The sequence below is a fragment of the Symsagittifera roscoffensis genome, chromosome 6 (assembly GCF_963678635.1).
Source record: "Symsagittifera roscoffensis chromosome 6, txSymRosc1.1, whole genome shotgun sequence".
NCBI classification, from domain to species: Eukaryota; Metazoa; Xenacoelomorpha; order Acoela; family Convolutidae; genus Symsagittifera; species Symsagittifera roscoffensis.
This window is the reverse complement of record NC_087067.1, coordinates 21,521,547-21,533,090: the sequence shown is the minus strand read 5'-3', so window position 1 is coordinate 21,533,090 and position 11,544 is coordinate 21,521,547. Positions and strand designations below refer to the sequence as shown.

The window sequence follows — 11,544 nt, the reverse complement described above, 5'->3', positions numbered from 1 at the left end:
TCTCTCCGCCATATAAAAAAATGGATTTTTATTTTAAAATAACCGATTATAATGGATTATTTTTGGCAAAAATAATCGATTTCAGTGACAAAAATAATGGATTATAATCCATTATTTTTATCACTGAAATCGATTATTTTTGCCAAGATAATCCATTATAATCGATTATTTTGAGCCTTTATAATCGATTATTTTGAGAATTTATGCCCTGTCTTTTACTAAATGCCATGTCTCAACTTCGTCCCCTCGCCCCCTCAAGCTTTTACCCCCCCCCCCCCCCCCCCCCCCCCCAACTAAAGGGGCAGGGTAAACTGGGGGAGGGGTGTAAACTGGGGGGTATAAACTGGGGGGATGGGGAGGTAAACCGGGGGGGGGGGTTAAATTAATCTGGGGGGGGAGTAAATAAACCGAACGGGGTGGGGTAAATAAACCGGGGGAGGGGGTTAAACTGGTCATCCCCTCGCCCCCTCAAGCTTTGTTACCCCCCCCCCCCCCCCCAGCTAAAGGGGCAGGGTAAACTGGAGGCTGGTGGGCAGGTGGGAGGGGGTAAACTGGGGGGGGGGGGGGGGGGGGGGATAGTAAACTGGTGGGTAGTAGTATACTGGGTAATGGGGGCTTAACTGGCTGGGGGGGTAAAATGAAGTGTTAAACTGCGATGAATTAGAAAAAGTTGAGACAAAAAATTTATAAGTTTTTTTCTTAAATGTAACATTTTATGAAACATAACACGTAGCAACTACACTAAACAGGAAATGAGATAATTTTGAAGAACATTGTGAATTTTATGAATAATTCCTCAAAAAAATCCATTATAATCGATTATAATCGATTATAATGGATTTTATTGGGATAAAGAATATTAGGATTATAATCCATTTTTAATGGATTATAATCGATTATTTTGTCATTTTATAGATGCTGACCATATTATGACAATATAATCGATTATGATCCATGGGCGGTTGGTGCGGGTACTGAAGAGTTTCGTATATAACTTTTCCGAACAATGACACGGTCAAAAATGTTTGTCTTGGTGTAGATATTCTGTCTGTGTCGGCTGCTCGTTACTGTTGCAAAGTTTGTGGGTTTTGTCTGATTTTGGAATAAGTTGCACTGGTTCTTTGTTCTGCTGTTATATGTCTTATCTGTACACTTGTTCGTAACAACCTATCTGATGTTGTGTGTGTATAATTGAATCATTTGAGCCTAATGAAGATACCCCATAATAATGGATAGTGTTGTTATTTTTTTTAAATATCACTCTGCAGTCGTAAAGGAGTAGTGCAATGTCTGTAGCTTTCAATTGACAAGATTGATTGGTTTGACTTATACAATTTCGGTGAATTCTGTTGAACATTGAATGAGTTCCTGCAATCTGAAAACTGCTGCGTCTGTCAAAGAAGTCACTGAACGGGTTGGTTTTACTCAGCAAAGATTTTTCCAAAAGTCTACAGATCCGTTCAATTTCACTTGACAAACACGGAATCTGCTCACGCGGACAAGTGGGTTTCAATTGAACCAGTTTTCTTAATGATTTTGTTGTTTCTAGAATTTAAGAGCGGCTAAAGAAATGGAAGCTAAGTCTTAAATATAATAAGTCAGTATATCTAACAAAGGAAAGAATCAAAAGCTTATCAAAAGTTTCAATGAATTGAAATTTCCGTCTAGAGGCGTTTTTTGCCAATCGTAATGTTCCGCCTTTCACTCATGCGCGAGCGAAAAAGATTAAATTTTGAAATTAATTTCTGTTTATTGTGAAATTGTCTTTTTATGATTGTTTTAAATTCATCAAACCAAATCGAAATTATTATAGATTTTGTTTCAAATTTTGTAACAGAAAAACAGTTAAGTGCATAGTTATTTAAAATTCTATTAAAAAAACTTAAATCTGAGACTTAATTTTCCAAATCTGTAATGTTTTATGTTCTTTTTTTTACCGAATGTCAATTTACAAAAAAAGACCTTCTGTGAAATAATACAAAATGTTGTAAACTTTGCTCTGCTTTCACAGAAATTTTTTTTAAAAATTTTTACGGTGTAATCCCTTTGCCACAAAGTGCGAAATTTGCAGACAAGCTATATTTTTATCTAGATATACAACTTTGTCTTTTTTGTTGTTGCACAGCTCAGTCATGCGTGAGTAAGGTAGACTAAATTTTTATAAAAATGAAAAGTAGTTCTCAGGAACTACTTTAGAACAAGGATAGAAAATGCGACGAAATCCGGGTTTAACTGCTATAGGTTTGTCCACACATATTTTGAGTTTCTTTTGCTGGTGTATGCTAAAATCATGCATTTTAAAAAATTTCCTCACTTCTCTTTGAAAAAGATACCAAATTCCCAGAAAAAAAATAAGTAGTGCAAAAACCATAATAAAAGGACCAGAAAAGTTTGAATTTTCATTTCTTAATTTTTTTGCAATCCAATATTTTGATCAAATAGCCAAAACACCATCAGAATATGCAAGCGAAATTATTTGGAAAACAAATTTCCAAAAAACGGGGCGTTGTCTTTTTCTTCACTCTAGTCTATGCTTTTTTTATCTGTTTGCTTTTTTTGTCAGAAACATGTAAATTGTTTCTCGCCTTACAACAAAACTGAGCTCAAAGAAGTAATTCTCCTCATTTTTTTCTAAGCAAGTTTGTATCAGAGGTATTACAAAACTTTGATTACGGTGACTTTTGAATGAAAAAAGTTGGAAAAAGGAGTTGCTTTGGCAACAGTCTCGCCAAAGGTTTTTCTGCAAGTAGCAGCAGCAGATTTTCTATTTGCTCTGAGTGATCAATTGGTTTTTTTTCTCGCTTTTATTCAAGAATAAAAACTGACTCTTGCCAAACGGTTATCGAGTTGCGTTATTTCATCAATTTGGTGATTGAAATACTTATACGATGCCCAAAATTCACTCCCTTGTGAAATGGTTAACACAAAATTTATGTTTGAAAAAAAATGGAAGGTGATCGAACAGGGCCTTAACAAAACCAAACAAGTTGGTAATATGTGAGGACAATTTTTAAATAGACCTCCACGTTCACCTTTACCAGATCACACAAAAAGCACACCACGGGAAAGTTCCAGACGCACAGAATTGCCCTTGAGTCGAATCAAAAAAGCCTGGCTCAAAAAAATAATTCAGCTTGGAATGTGGGAAACTACTAAAAAACTGAAATGTGCTCAAACAAGATGGAAACCTTTCAAAGGTCCTCGAAGAGTTTTTATTTTCTTGACAACCCTATCTCAATTATATTTTACGAAAACGCTATGGACAACAAAACTATCGTTGTAAAAGTGTAGATATGTTTACTTGAAAGTCAGCACTGCGCAATAAACATAGATTCTTCACATTTTTCTGAAATGCCTTTGAGTTTTTGCGATTTCTTACACATTTTTCAAAAATGCCGGCTACGCAGAATTTACAATAAACCATTTAGGTTTCCCACTGCCAGCTTGTTCCAGCAACCAAAATTGTATACTCTTTTTGAACTATATGCTCGTAAACTATGACAATACACAGCAGAAACTATGACACCTCGTAGTTTTAACTCGGATTGTTTTGTTACTCTAAATCGTAAATTGTGTATGCAACGTTCTTCCTACTTTAGAACTGAAGTAGGAAAAAACGAAATGCGTATAGAGCTCATAAATTTTCTACAATATTCCACGGACTAGAATTTTGGCGTTAGCTAACTCATCTCAATATATCAAAAATTGGACGCTGAAAAATTTTTCAGAAAAATATATACAAGGTGAAGTATTCTTCTGAAAACATTCTAATTTGACGATATTTTTTATACGTTTACGCTACTAAAATACGTTACTCCTGCAACTAAGCTGAATATTTGTGCCACTTTCGAGGGTAACAAGGATTTAACTATTAGCAATGGTTTTAATATGAAATTTGCTCTGTGCAAGAAGCAGAACAATGATGTAATTTTTGACAATGGTCTTTATTTAAACTTTATTTTGTGCAAGTAGTTTACCAGTAAAAATAGAATATGTTGACCATGAAGTATGTAAAATAAATTATTTGCAAACTCAAGTTTTTTTTTGCTACCTGGTTAATAGATTTTTTCAAATAACTTCCTCTTTTATTCGTCCTGAATCTCGTAATAAGGAGTTTGTTGGCTGCTTTTATCGCGAAAACGGATCTCAATATGATGTGTATTCTTTTCAGTTCAAATTTTTCCCAAAACGTGACCAAAACAAAGTGTTTCTAAGTAGTTCAATTTTTTCTCAAAACGTGACCAGAAAAAAGTGTTTCTAAAAGGATAGAAAAAAGTAATGCAGGTCTGTTTATATCAGGAATAAAACAAGATTTATGTACTTTCCTTATTCCTGCTGAACTTTTCGTTAACTTTTCTTGTTTTTCCAATTTCTGCACAAGCAATTTTATGTATTGGGTAAAGTAATTGCTGTAACTCAAGGTGAAATTATTTGGAGACAAGTTCTTTCACTTTCTAAGCTTTTTGCATTACCATATTATATTTGATTGAGATTTGTTTAAACTAGGACCTGTAAAAACGGCATGAATGTACAAAACAGGTGTGCATGATTCACAGATTGAATAAAAAACCCACTGAGTTAAAAAACCCACTGAGTTTTACGAAAGTCCTTTTATCTACCCGCGTTGACGTCCGTACATTCTTTTTATACTTTTTTATTTGAAGAGCATTTTTTTGTTTAAAAGCATTTTTCAATTGAATTTTTTTTCGAAATTTTTTTGATTTGCTTAAATTGGTTTGAAATTTTGAAGAAAAAACGTGCATCATACAATTTCATAAATGAAAACTGTGTTTTGCGTTTTTCTGTAGAAAAATTACAACTTTGAGGTTAAAATTTTTAGTCCTCTTTTTGATTGCAATTTTGCTTCTGTGCTCAAAAAAAATTTTCAGGAAAAAAAATTTTGGATGCAAATTTGAAAATTGGTGTCTATAAAGTAGTCCAGGTTTTTTCAGAGTTTTCAGCCCAAAAACTGAGTTTTTCGCCCAAATGCATGTGTTTTTTCTAGAAACACAATTATTTTTTTTTGTTTTTGTTTTAATATGCTAAGATAAACGAAAAAAAAAAAGTTCATCTGCGTTCTTTTTTTTTACCAAAGTAGCGGGTTACGGATGAAAGTCAAATTTCATAACAATTGGTTTTTGTATTTTGGTAAAAAAATGGGAAAAATGTTAATTATACAATTTCATAGTTTGGAAAAATTGCTCATCATACAGGTTCATAGTTCAAAAAACTGTTGTGGCTATTTTCATAACTCTCTTGTATTAAAAATTGGGGCAAAAAAATTGTTATCTAATTCCAGAATGTGGCAAAAAGAGATTTTTATAAAAAGTCATAGTATGGAAAAAAAAATATTTTGCTCTTTTTATAAAAATTCTCAGTCTATGAATTTGCATGAAACTGTATGATAAGCAGTTATTTGATAGTGTGAAGTAGTATGATAGGCAATTTGTGTCAACCAGGGCCAATTGTCAATTGAATATCGAAAAATGCCAATTGAATATCGCCGAAAGCAATTAAATTGTAATCTACTTTGAATGCTTGCTGGAAACTTTGCCTTTTTATCCATGCGCTGCTTTATTTTACCCGGGTTGCGATAGGTCGACTAAATCAAGGGTCAGACATGACCACTCACATCAGGGCGCATCCATATTGGTTCTGCCTACTCTTGATTTTTTGCAAACTCTTTGCAAAATATTTGACAACTTTCTCTTTGATTGATCCACCCGATTAGCATTTCTGAATAGCCGAAAATCTTTTGTGCTCAGATAGCTGAGTTGTGACAAAAAAAGAGTTGAAACGGAAAATGACCGTCGATTAAAACTTTTCAATTGAAAGTATCTCAAATCAATGTTGCTTTTCTAAAAGTGTTTGTGTTTCCCCTACAAAGGCAAGTAGTATTGTATCGTGTCCCGGATCCTAAGGGGGGTGCTTCCTAAGGGGGGTCCTCACGTAAAGCAAAATCCTAGGAAAGGGGTCCTTAAATTTTTGGAGGACCCTCATCCTAGGATTTTGTGAACGAAACAAATTTTCCACGCAAAAAGCAGAAGACCCCCTACTTAAGATCTTGCCAAGTTTGGCTTAACAAGAAGGAACAAGATACAAAATTCTCTCTAATTCCAAAATTGGGGGTCCTAATTATTGGTCCTGGCTAATTATATGAATCATATTAATTGTTATATTTGTTTCGGCCATATGAACTTTCGACCTAGTTGAAAATTGTTAGTGAACGGGGAATTGACTTTTATGATACTTAATAAAAATTCGCCGGCGATTTTGGCAATGTAGCTTAACTGTTGGCTGCAGTAAACTAATTCCTTAACTTGATCTATATTTTATGGTGAAAAGGCAGTAGATTGAAATAACTCTCCAAAGGCGGCGGCCATTTCAGGGCACAATATACCAAATGATAAATTTGTCAAATTTTGAAATAAGAAAAATGAAATTTGAGGGGACCTGGTGTACTGATGATATTGATAATGAAAACTTTCAATTAAGAGTGTTTTCAACCGCAGAAAAAAAACTCATTTTTCAAAATTTGTAATGAACGCTACGTCGTCTTCCTCGAAAGGGCAAAGGAAATTTCAAAAAAAGAATACGAGTTAATTTTCAAAAAACAATTTTATTTGAGTGAGCCTCAACAAATCTCTTGGTGCATTTCTACAAAACAAAAGTATGGTACTGTGAGCAATTTGCATTTTGCTGATTATGAAAACGTATTCGACTATTCGTTTGACTTTATCTCAATATGGGTTGATGAAGACTTGGAGAGAAAAATCCGTCTATGTTTCTGATACCAGACATAAAACCAGGAATTAAAATTCTTCTTGCTTTGAGAAAAAACAACACGTTGGGTCCCTCTAATACACCAACATGGGCCTTACATGACGCGGCAAATGAAATAGCAAGGCCCATGTTGGCGTTTTAGAGGGACCCAACGTATTGTTTTTTTCTCGAAGCAAGAAAAATTTTAATGCCTGGTTTTATGTCTGGTGTTAAACCTAAAAGAGAATATTCCCGCTGCTAATGAAATGTTTTGGGTTTACAATAGTTGGGTGAATTAGGTTAAATTTAAAACTCGCCTGCTTACCGATTTTGAAATTGAGGAAATTTACTAATTGTTGTACATCAGTTAAAACATTACCCATTTTAATCTATCTGAAGGGGCTGATTCAATTATTTGCTTGTAAACATTTTTGTATTCCTTACACATTATAGTTCTGTGAATTTGTTGAAACTATTTGTCATCAAAAAATGTCCAACTTTCATATTTAAAATGTAGGTGATTTTTAAATCATATGGTGTAGCTACTGAAAAGACCGGTTTTTTGTTTTTTATCAGGACTTTTATAATCGGAGCATGTTTCAAAATAATTTCATGAAAAATTTCTTCAAAAATAGTCAACATAATGTCAGCATCAGTTTGCATTTAAAGGTTTGACCAATCTGATGCTCTTACTGATTTTCTGAACTCATCTGTTGAATAGTGTTTACATCGAGAATGTGTTTTTCTCTTTTCATCGAGAATGTGTTTATTATCACACGATCTTAATTTTAAGCTGAATTGCATAATTTTTAGTAATGCAAGATGATGACTTGTTATAGGAAAATCAAACACATAGGTATCTACTGTTTTTAAACTGGTATCATGAATAATAATATCAAGGACTGAATTACCAGCAGGTCGCGTTGGTGTAAAAATGTTGCTTATTGCTAGACCAGGAGGACATTGTATCGTATTCATGTTTTTTTATCTCTATTCGGATAATTCAAATTAGTCACCCATCAGACTTAATTTTTTTTGCCTATGGCTGCTTTATCAATCAATGCCTTTGCAAATTGTTCAAGAAAGTCAGTACATAGATTTTTCATACAACAGTAACATATTTTTTTTACCAAAACTGTTTGACTTCGATTAACTTGAATACCAATTCACAAAATTTCAAATTGAGAACTAAGAGTGTTAAAGTCAGGTTTCAACCGTGCTTTTATTTTTCTGGCACAATTGCTAGCAGTCTTCTCCGTTTTTTGTTTGGGTCATCCGAGACCCTATCACAACGGAAAGTCTGAAAAGTTTTTTTTTGGTTGTACCTGTAAAAGTTGTACGTGTCAGAGACTCATTTAGATAAGAATCACGTTTCGTGAAAAGAAAAAGCACAAGTGTTGCATTAGTCGTTTATCTGTCTAATTATCTGGAGGCGTTTTTCATTGAGACTTGGACTATTTACTTGAAAGAATTTTAAAATTGATTGTAAAGTGAGGCCTTTTTGAAATTATTGCCGTATGAAAGCATTAGACCTGGGCTAAGTCAGACATCTCTGTACAAATTTAATTAATTTGTTACTATAAATAGAGAAGAAAAAAGAAAGGTATCTTCAAGCTAAAATTTCTGACCGTTTCTAAAATTCTTCTTGCATTGAGAAAAATTTTTATTATCTTCATGATCATTATGACTGGCTAACAATGCCGTGGGAGTAGTTTAAACCACTCCGTCCTCAAAAAGTACGCGGATTTTGCGCATTTGCTCATAAGAGAAATTGGTCTATTGACCGTTTACAGCATCTAAGCAAACAAAAAACTACATTTGAAAATTAATCAGGACTTGTACAATTGTGTGATTCCAAGTTAAAGGGTTGGAAAGGGGGCTGCTGTTATTTGTGCTGTTTTCACTGCACCTTACGCTGGCTCTTAGTTTTGTCACTAAAATGCGATTGGGTGATACCATGAAAAGTATTCAATAAATGTCCCAATAATGCTTTCCTAAAGTATGGAATACCTATTTTATTTTTCAAAATCAAAATATCATAATATTTTTCATAATAATGCGCAATTTTCAAACAAAAAGTGGGTTTGTCTGTGATTAGCCCACTTAATTTGAGCACCTGTACTGTATCATTGTTCTTGAATTTAACACCCAGCAAATTATTCAATTCATCGTTTGTTTTGTTTTTTATATTTTTTTCGGGTGCTTTTTTGAAAGGTATTAATTCGTAAAATACGAGGAAATCAGGTTCAAACAGAACCAAACACTTATCTACAAGAGTAGTAAACGCATCAGATATTTCCACTGCAGACTTGTTATGATTAATCACCTTATTTGCACCGTCTGGCAAAAATACAGTTTTCAGTTTTTTTGAGCTGTACTCATTTGAAATTTTGTTTGTGTACACTAACTAATGAGAAAAATTGAGCCACTAATTCTACAGCTACTCATAAAGTTTTAAATAATTTTAAATCATCAGTGAAAATTCAATGTGTTCAAGAAAATGCAAGTCTCAAATTTTGCATTACAAAACTTTGATCAAAGAAAAAATTTCATAAATTATAAATAGGTTTATAGAGACACCCCTTGATTTAGTGTTTTAGAGATTTGCCTTCCCAATAGAAAGTTTAAATCATTGAAGGTTTGCAGAGTGCGAACTTACTTTTTGATTTTTGATTTATTGAAATGGAAATCAATAAGGTAAAATGGAGCAATCGGAGTTCATTCAAAGCTACTCCCGCCTTTTTGTTGAAATATCTTCTTCTTTTAATTTTTCTAATTTTCCTTGCTCAACTGATATTACACAACTTTTTAACATCAATTTTAATTAAGAATTTGAATTTTGTTTTCTGTTAGTTTTGAAGAATAAAATGAACCATTACAGCTAAATTATACTATTTTTCTGTTTCTTATTGTTCTCAAGTTTACGGCTTGAATATTCAGAACAATTTTCAGGGCCGAGGTGCTGCAAGAGACGTTTCTGGTGGAACGACCTTGGTCGATTTGGGATTTGAGTCTAACCAACGAAGAATATTTCGTGGGTTTGATACAGGCGCAAAACACAGGTTTTTATTCTCTTCAAACTGAGCAATTTCTACGGAATAACTTTGAAGATTAGTATGGAATTGTATGGCAAGTTGTTTTTTCTAATTATGACTGAAGCAACAGAAGACATTTAGAAATGCAACCCGTTCGTTGAAAAAAATATTTGTTTTTGCGATTTTTTGTTTGGGCGATCAGTGTCTCAAGGAAAGCAAGTTACCAGGGTTGGTAATGGACATTTGCTTCTAAATACCAAAAAATGATGGCTCTGCAACACCTAAATACCAAAATCTTCTCTGCAACACCTTAATAATGTCCGCAATAGCATTTTTTTTTCAATTAACACAGAAAAAGCCGGCTTCAAATGCATCAGTTTTAGTAATTTTTTTTTTAATCTGAAAGAGTTTTTGAGTTTTAATATGGTGAGTTTTGGTGTTACACATTTGTTTTGAAATCTAGCTCATGATTTCATATCATAACATTCAAATAATTTTTGGTGGAAAAAGCATTCTTGAGTTACCTAATAAGCTATTTCTCGCCCCTCCCCCCTCCTCCCCCTTAACGCGTGAATGGGCTTACAATAGTGACAATAGGCCATCAAAAACAACATGACCAACCCTCTCGATAAAAAACAGCCAACATACCTAAATAATGCGAGCTCATCTTTTAAATCGAATTATTTGTTCGAAGACACCTTTCGATTGCCAGCTAGCTGGCTTTTTTGCTTAATTTCTATGTCATTAAATGACTACGCATATTTTTTTAACTAATTTTTCTGCTGGTATGAGTACTAATTAGCTTCTCTGCTCCCTTCGTGAAAACAATTTTTTCATAATTATATTTTGAAGTTTATTTCATTTCTTTTCAGTTTTGAACAGTTGCACGAGTGGAGGTGATAGTGGTTCTCCCCTCTACCTAGTCAGCAAAGACGGATGTGGTCACGCGCAGTGTCTTTACGGTGTCACAACTCACAGAGTATTTAAACTCAAGAATCGAAAAGAAGACCCAACCTATTTGGGCAATATGTTTTTCATCAGTGTGCCAAAGTTCTATAAATGGATCGCTAAAACAGTCAATGATAATTATAGGACCTAAGAATTGAAGCTGTTTTTTCCATGTGGTGTGATACAATGACATTTCCAGTCTTTCGGAGCTGTTTTCAATATATCGGTTGGGCTCTGTATGTCATTTGATCTCATGTTAAAATCAAATGTCATTCAAATCTATCATTTGTTATTAGTTTCAAAGTAAAATCCAAATTTTTTGATGTATGATCAGAAAATGGAGGCAAAATTATGCGATAAATCAATTCGTTCCAAGTTGTACAATAATCCAGTAATATAGAAAACTTATTATTGAAAGAGCTCCAACTTGAGCCAGCGTAGAAAGTTGTTCAACCTGTTGAAGCGCGCCTGAGATCTTTTTAATTTTTTTCGTCTTCTAAATGTGATGTACTTTTTCTGACGAATTTAACTGAACAAGACTGTCCGTATCAGTGCGATGTCCTGAATATTCCGGCGGGATTTTTGAACATTTTTTCCATTTCCCTAATAGTATCTGCTAAAGAATACACATCATTATAAATAACCAGAGTAAATAAGCGCTCCCACAATGAAATTTCATGGATAATAATCTATTATATTCAATTTTCATTGTAAGTCTCTAAAAATAACAAAAACAATCTATTCTAATCGATTAAAAATGGATAAATTGATGATATTTTTCTGAGCAATAAAATCCCCA

At 33.6% G+C, this 11,544-nt stretch overlaps 1 protein-coding gene across 2 annotated transcripts in view; it reads left to right on the top strand.

The window, feature by feature from the left end:
* The window catches only part of LOC134847784 (chymotrypsin B-like), a 23,039-nt gene extending 11,640 nt beyond the window's left edge, over window positions 1-11,399 (top strand). For both annotated transcript variants that reach the window (XM_063865000.1, XM_063865001.1), the window contains exons 4-5: window positions 9,715-9,824; window positions 10,670-11,399. In XM_063865000.1, the coding sequence (XP_063721070.1) occupies window positions 9,715-9,824; window positions 10,670-10,896 (337 nt within the window). In that variant the 3' untranslated portion in view covers window positions 10,897-11,399. The remainder of the gene's footprint in view (window positions 1-9,714; window positions 9,825-10,669) is intronic.
* Window positions 11,400-11,544: the final 145 nt, after the last annotated feature.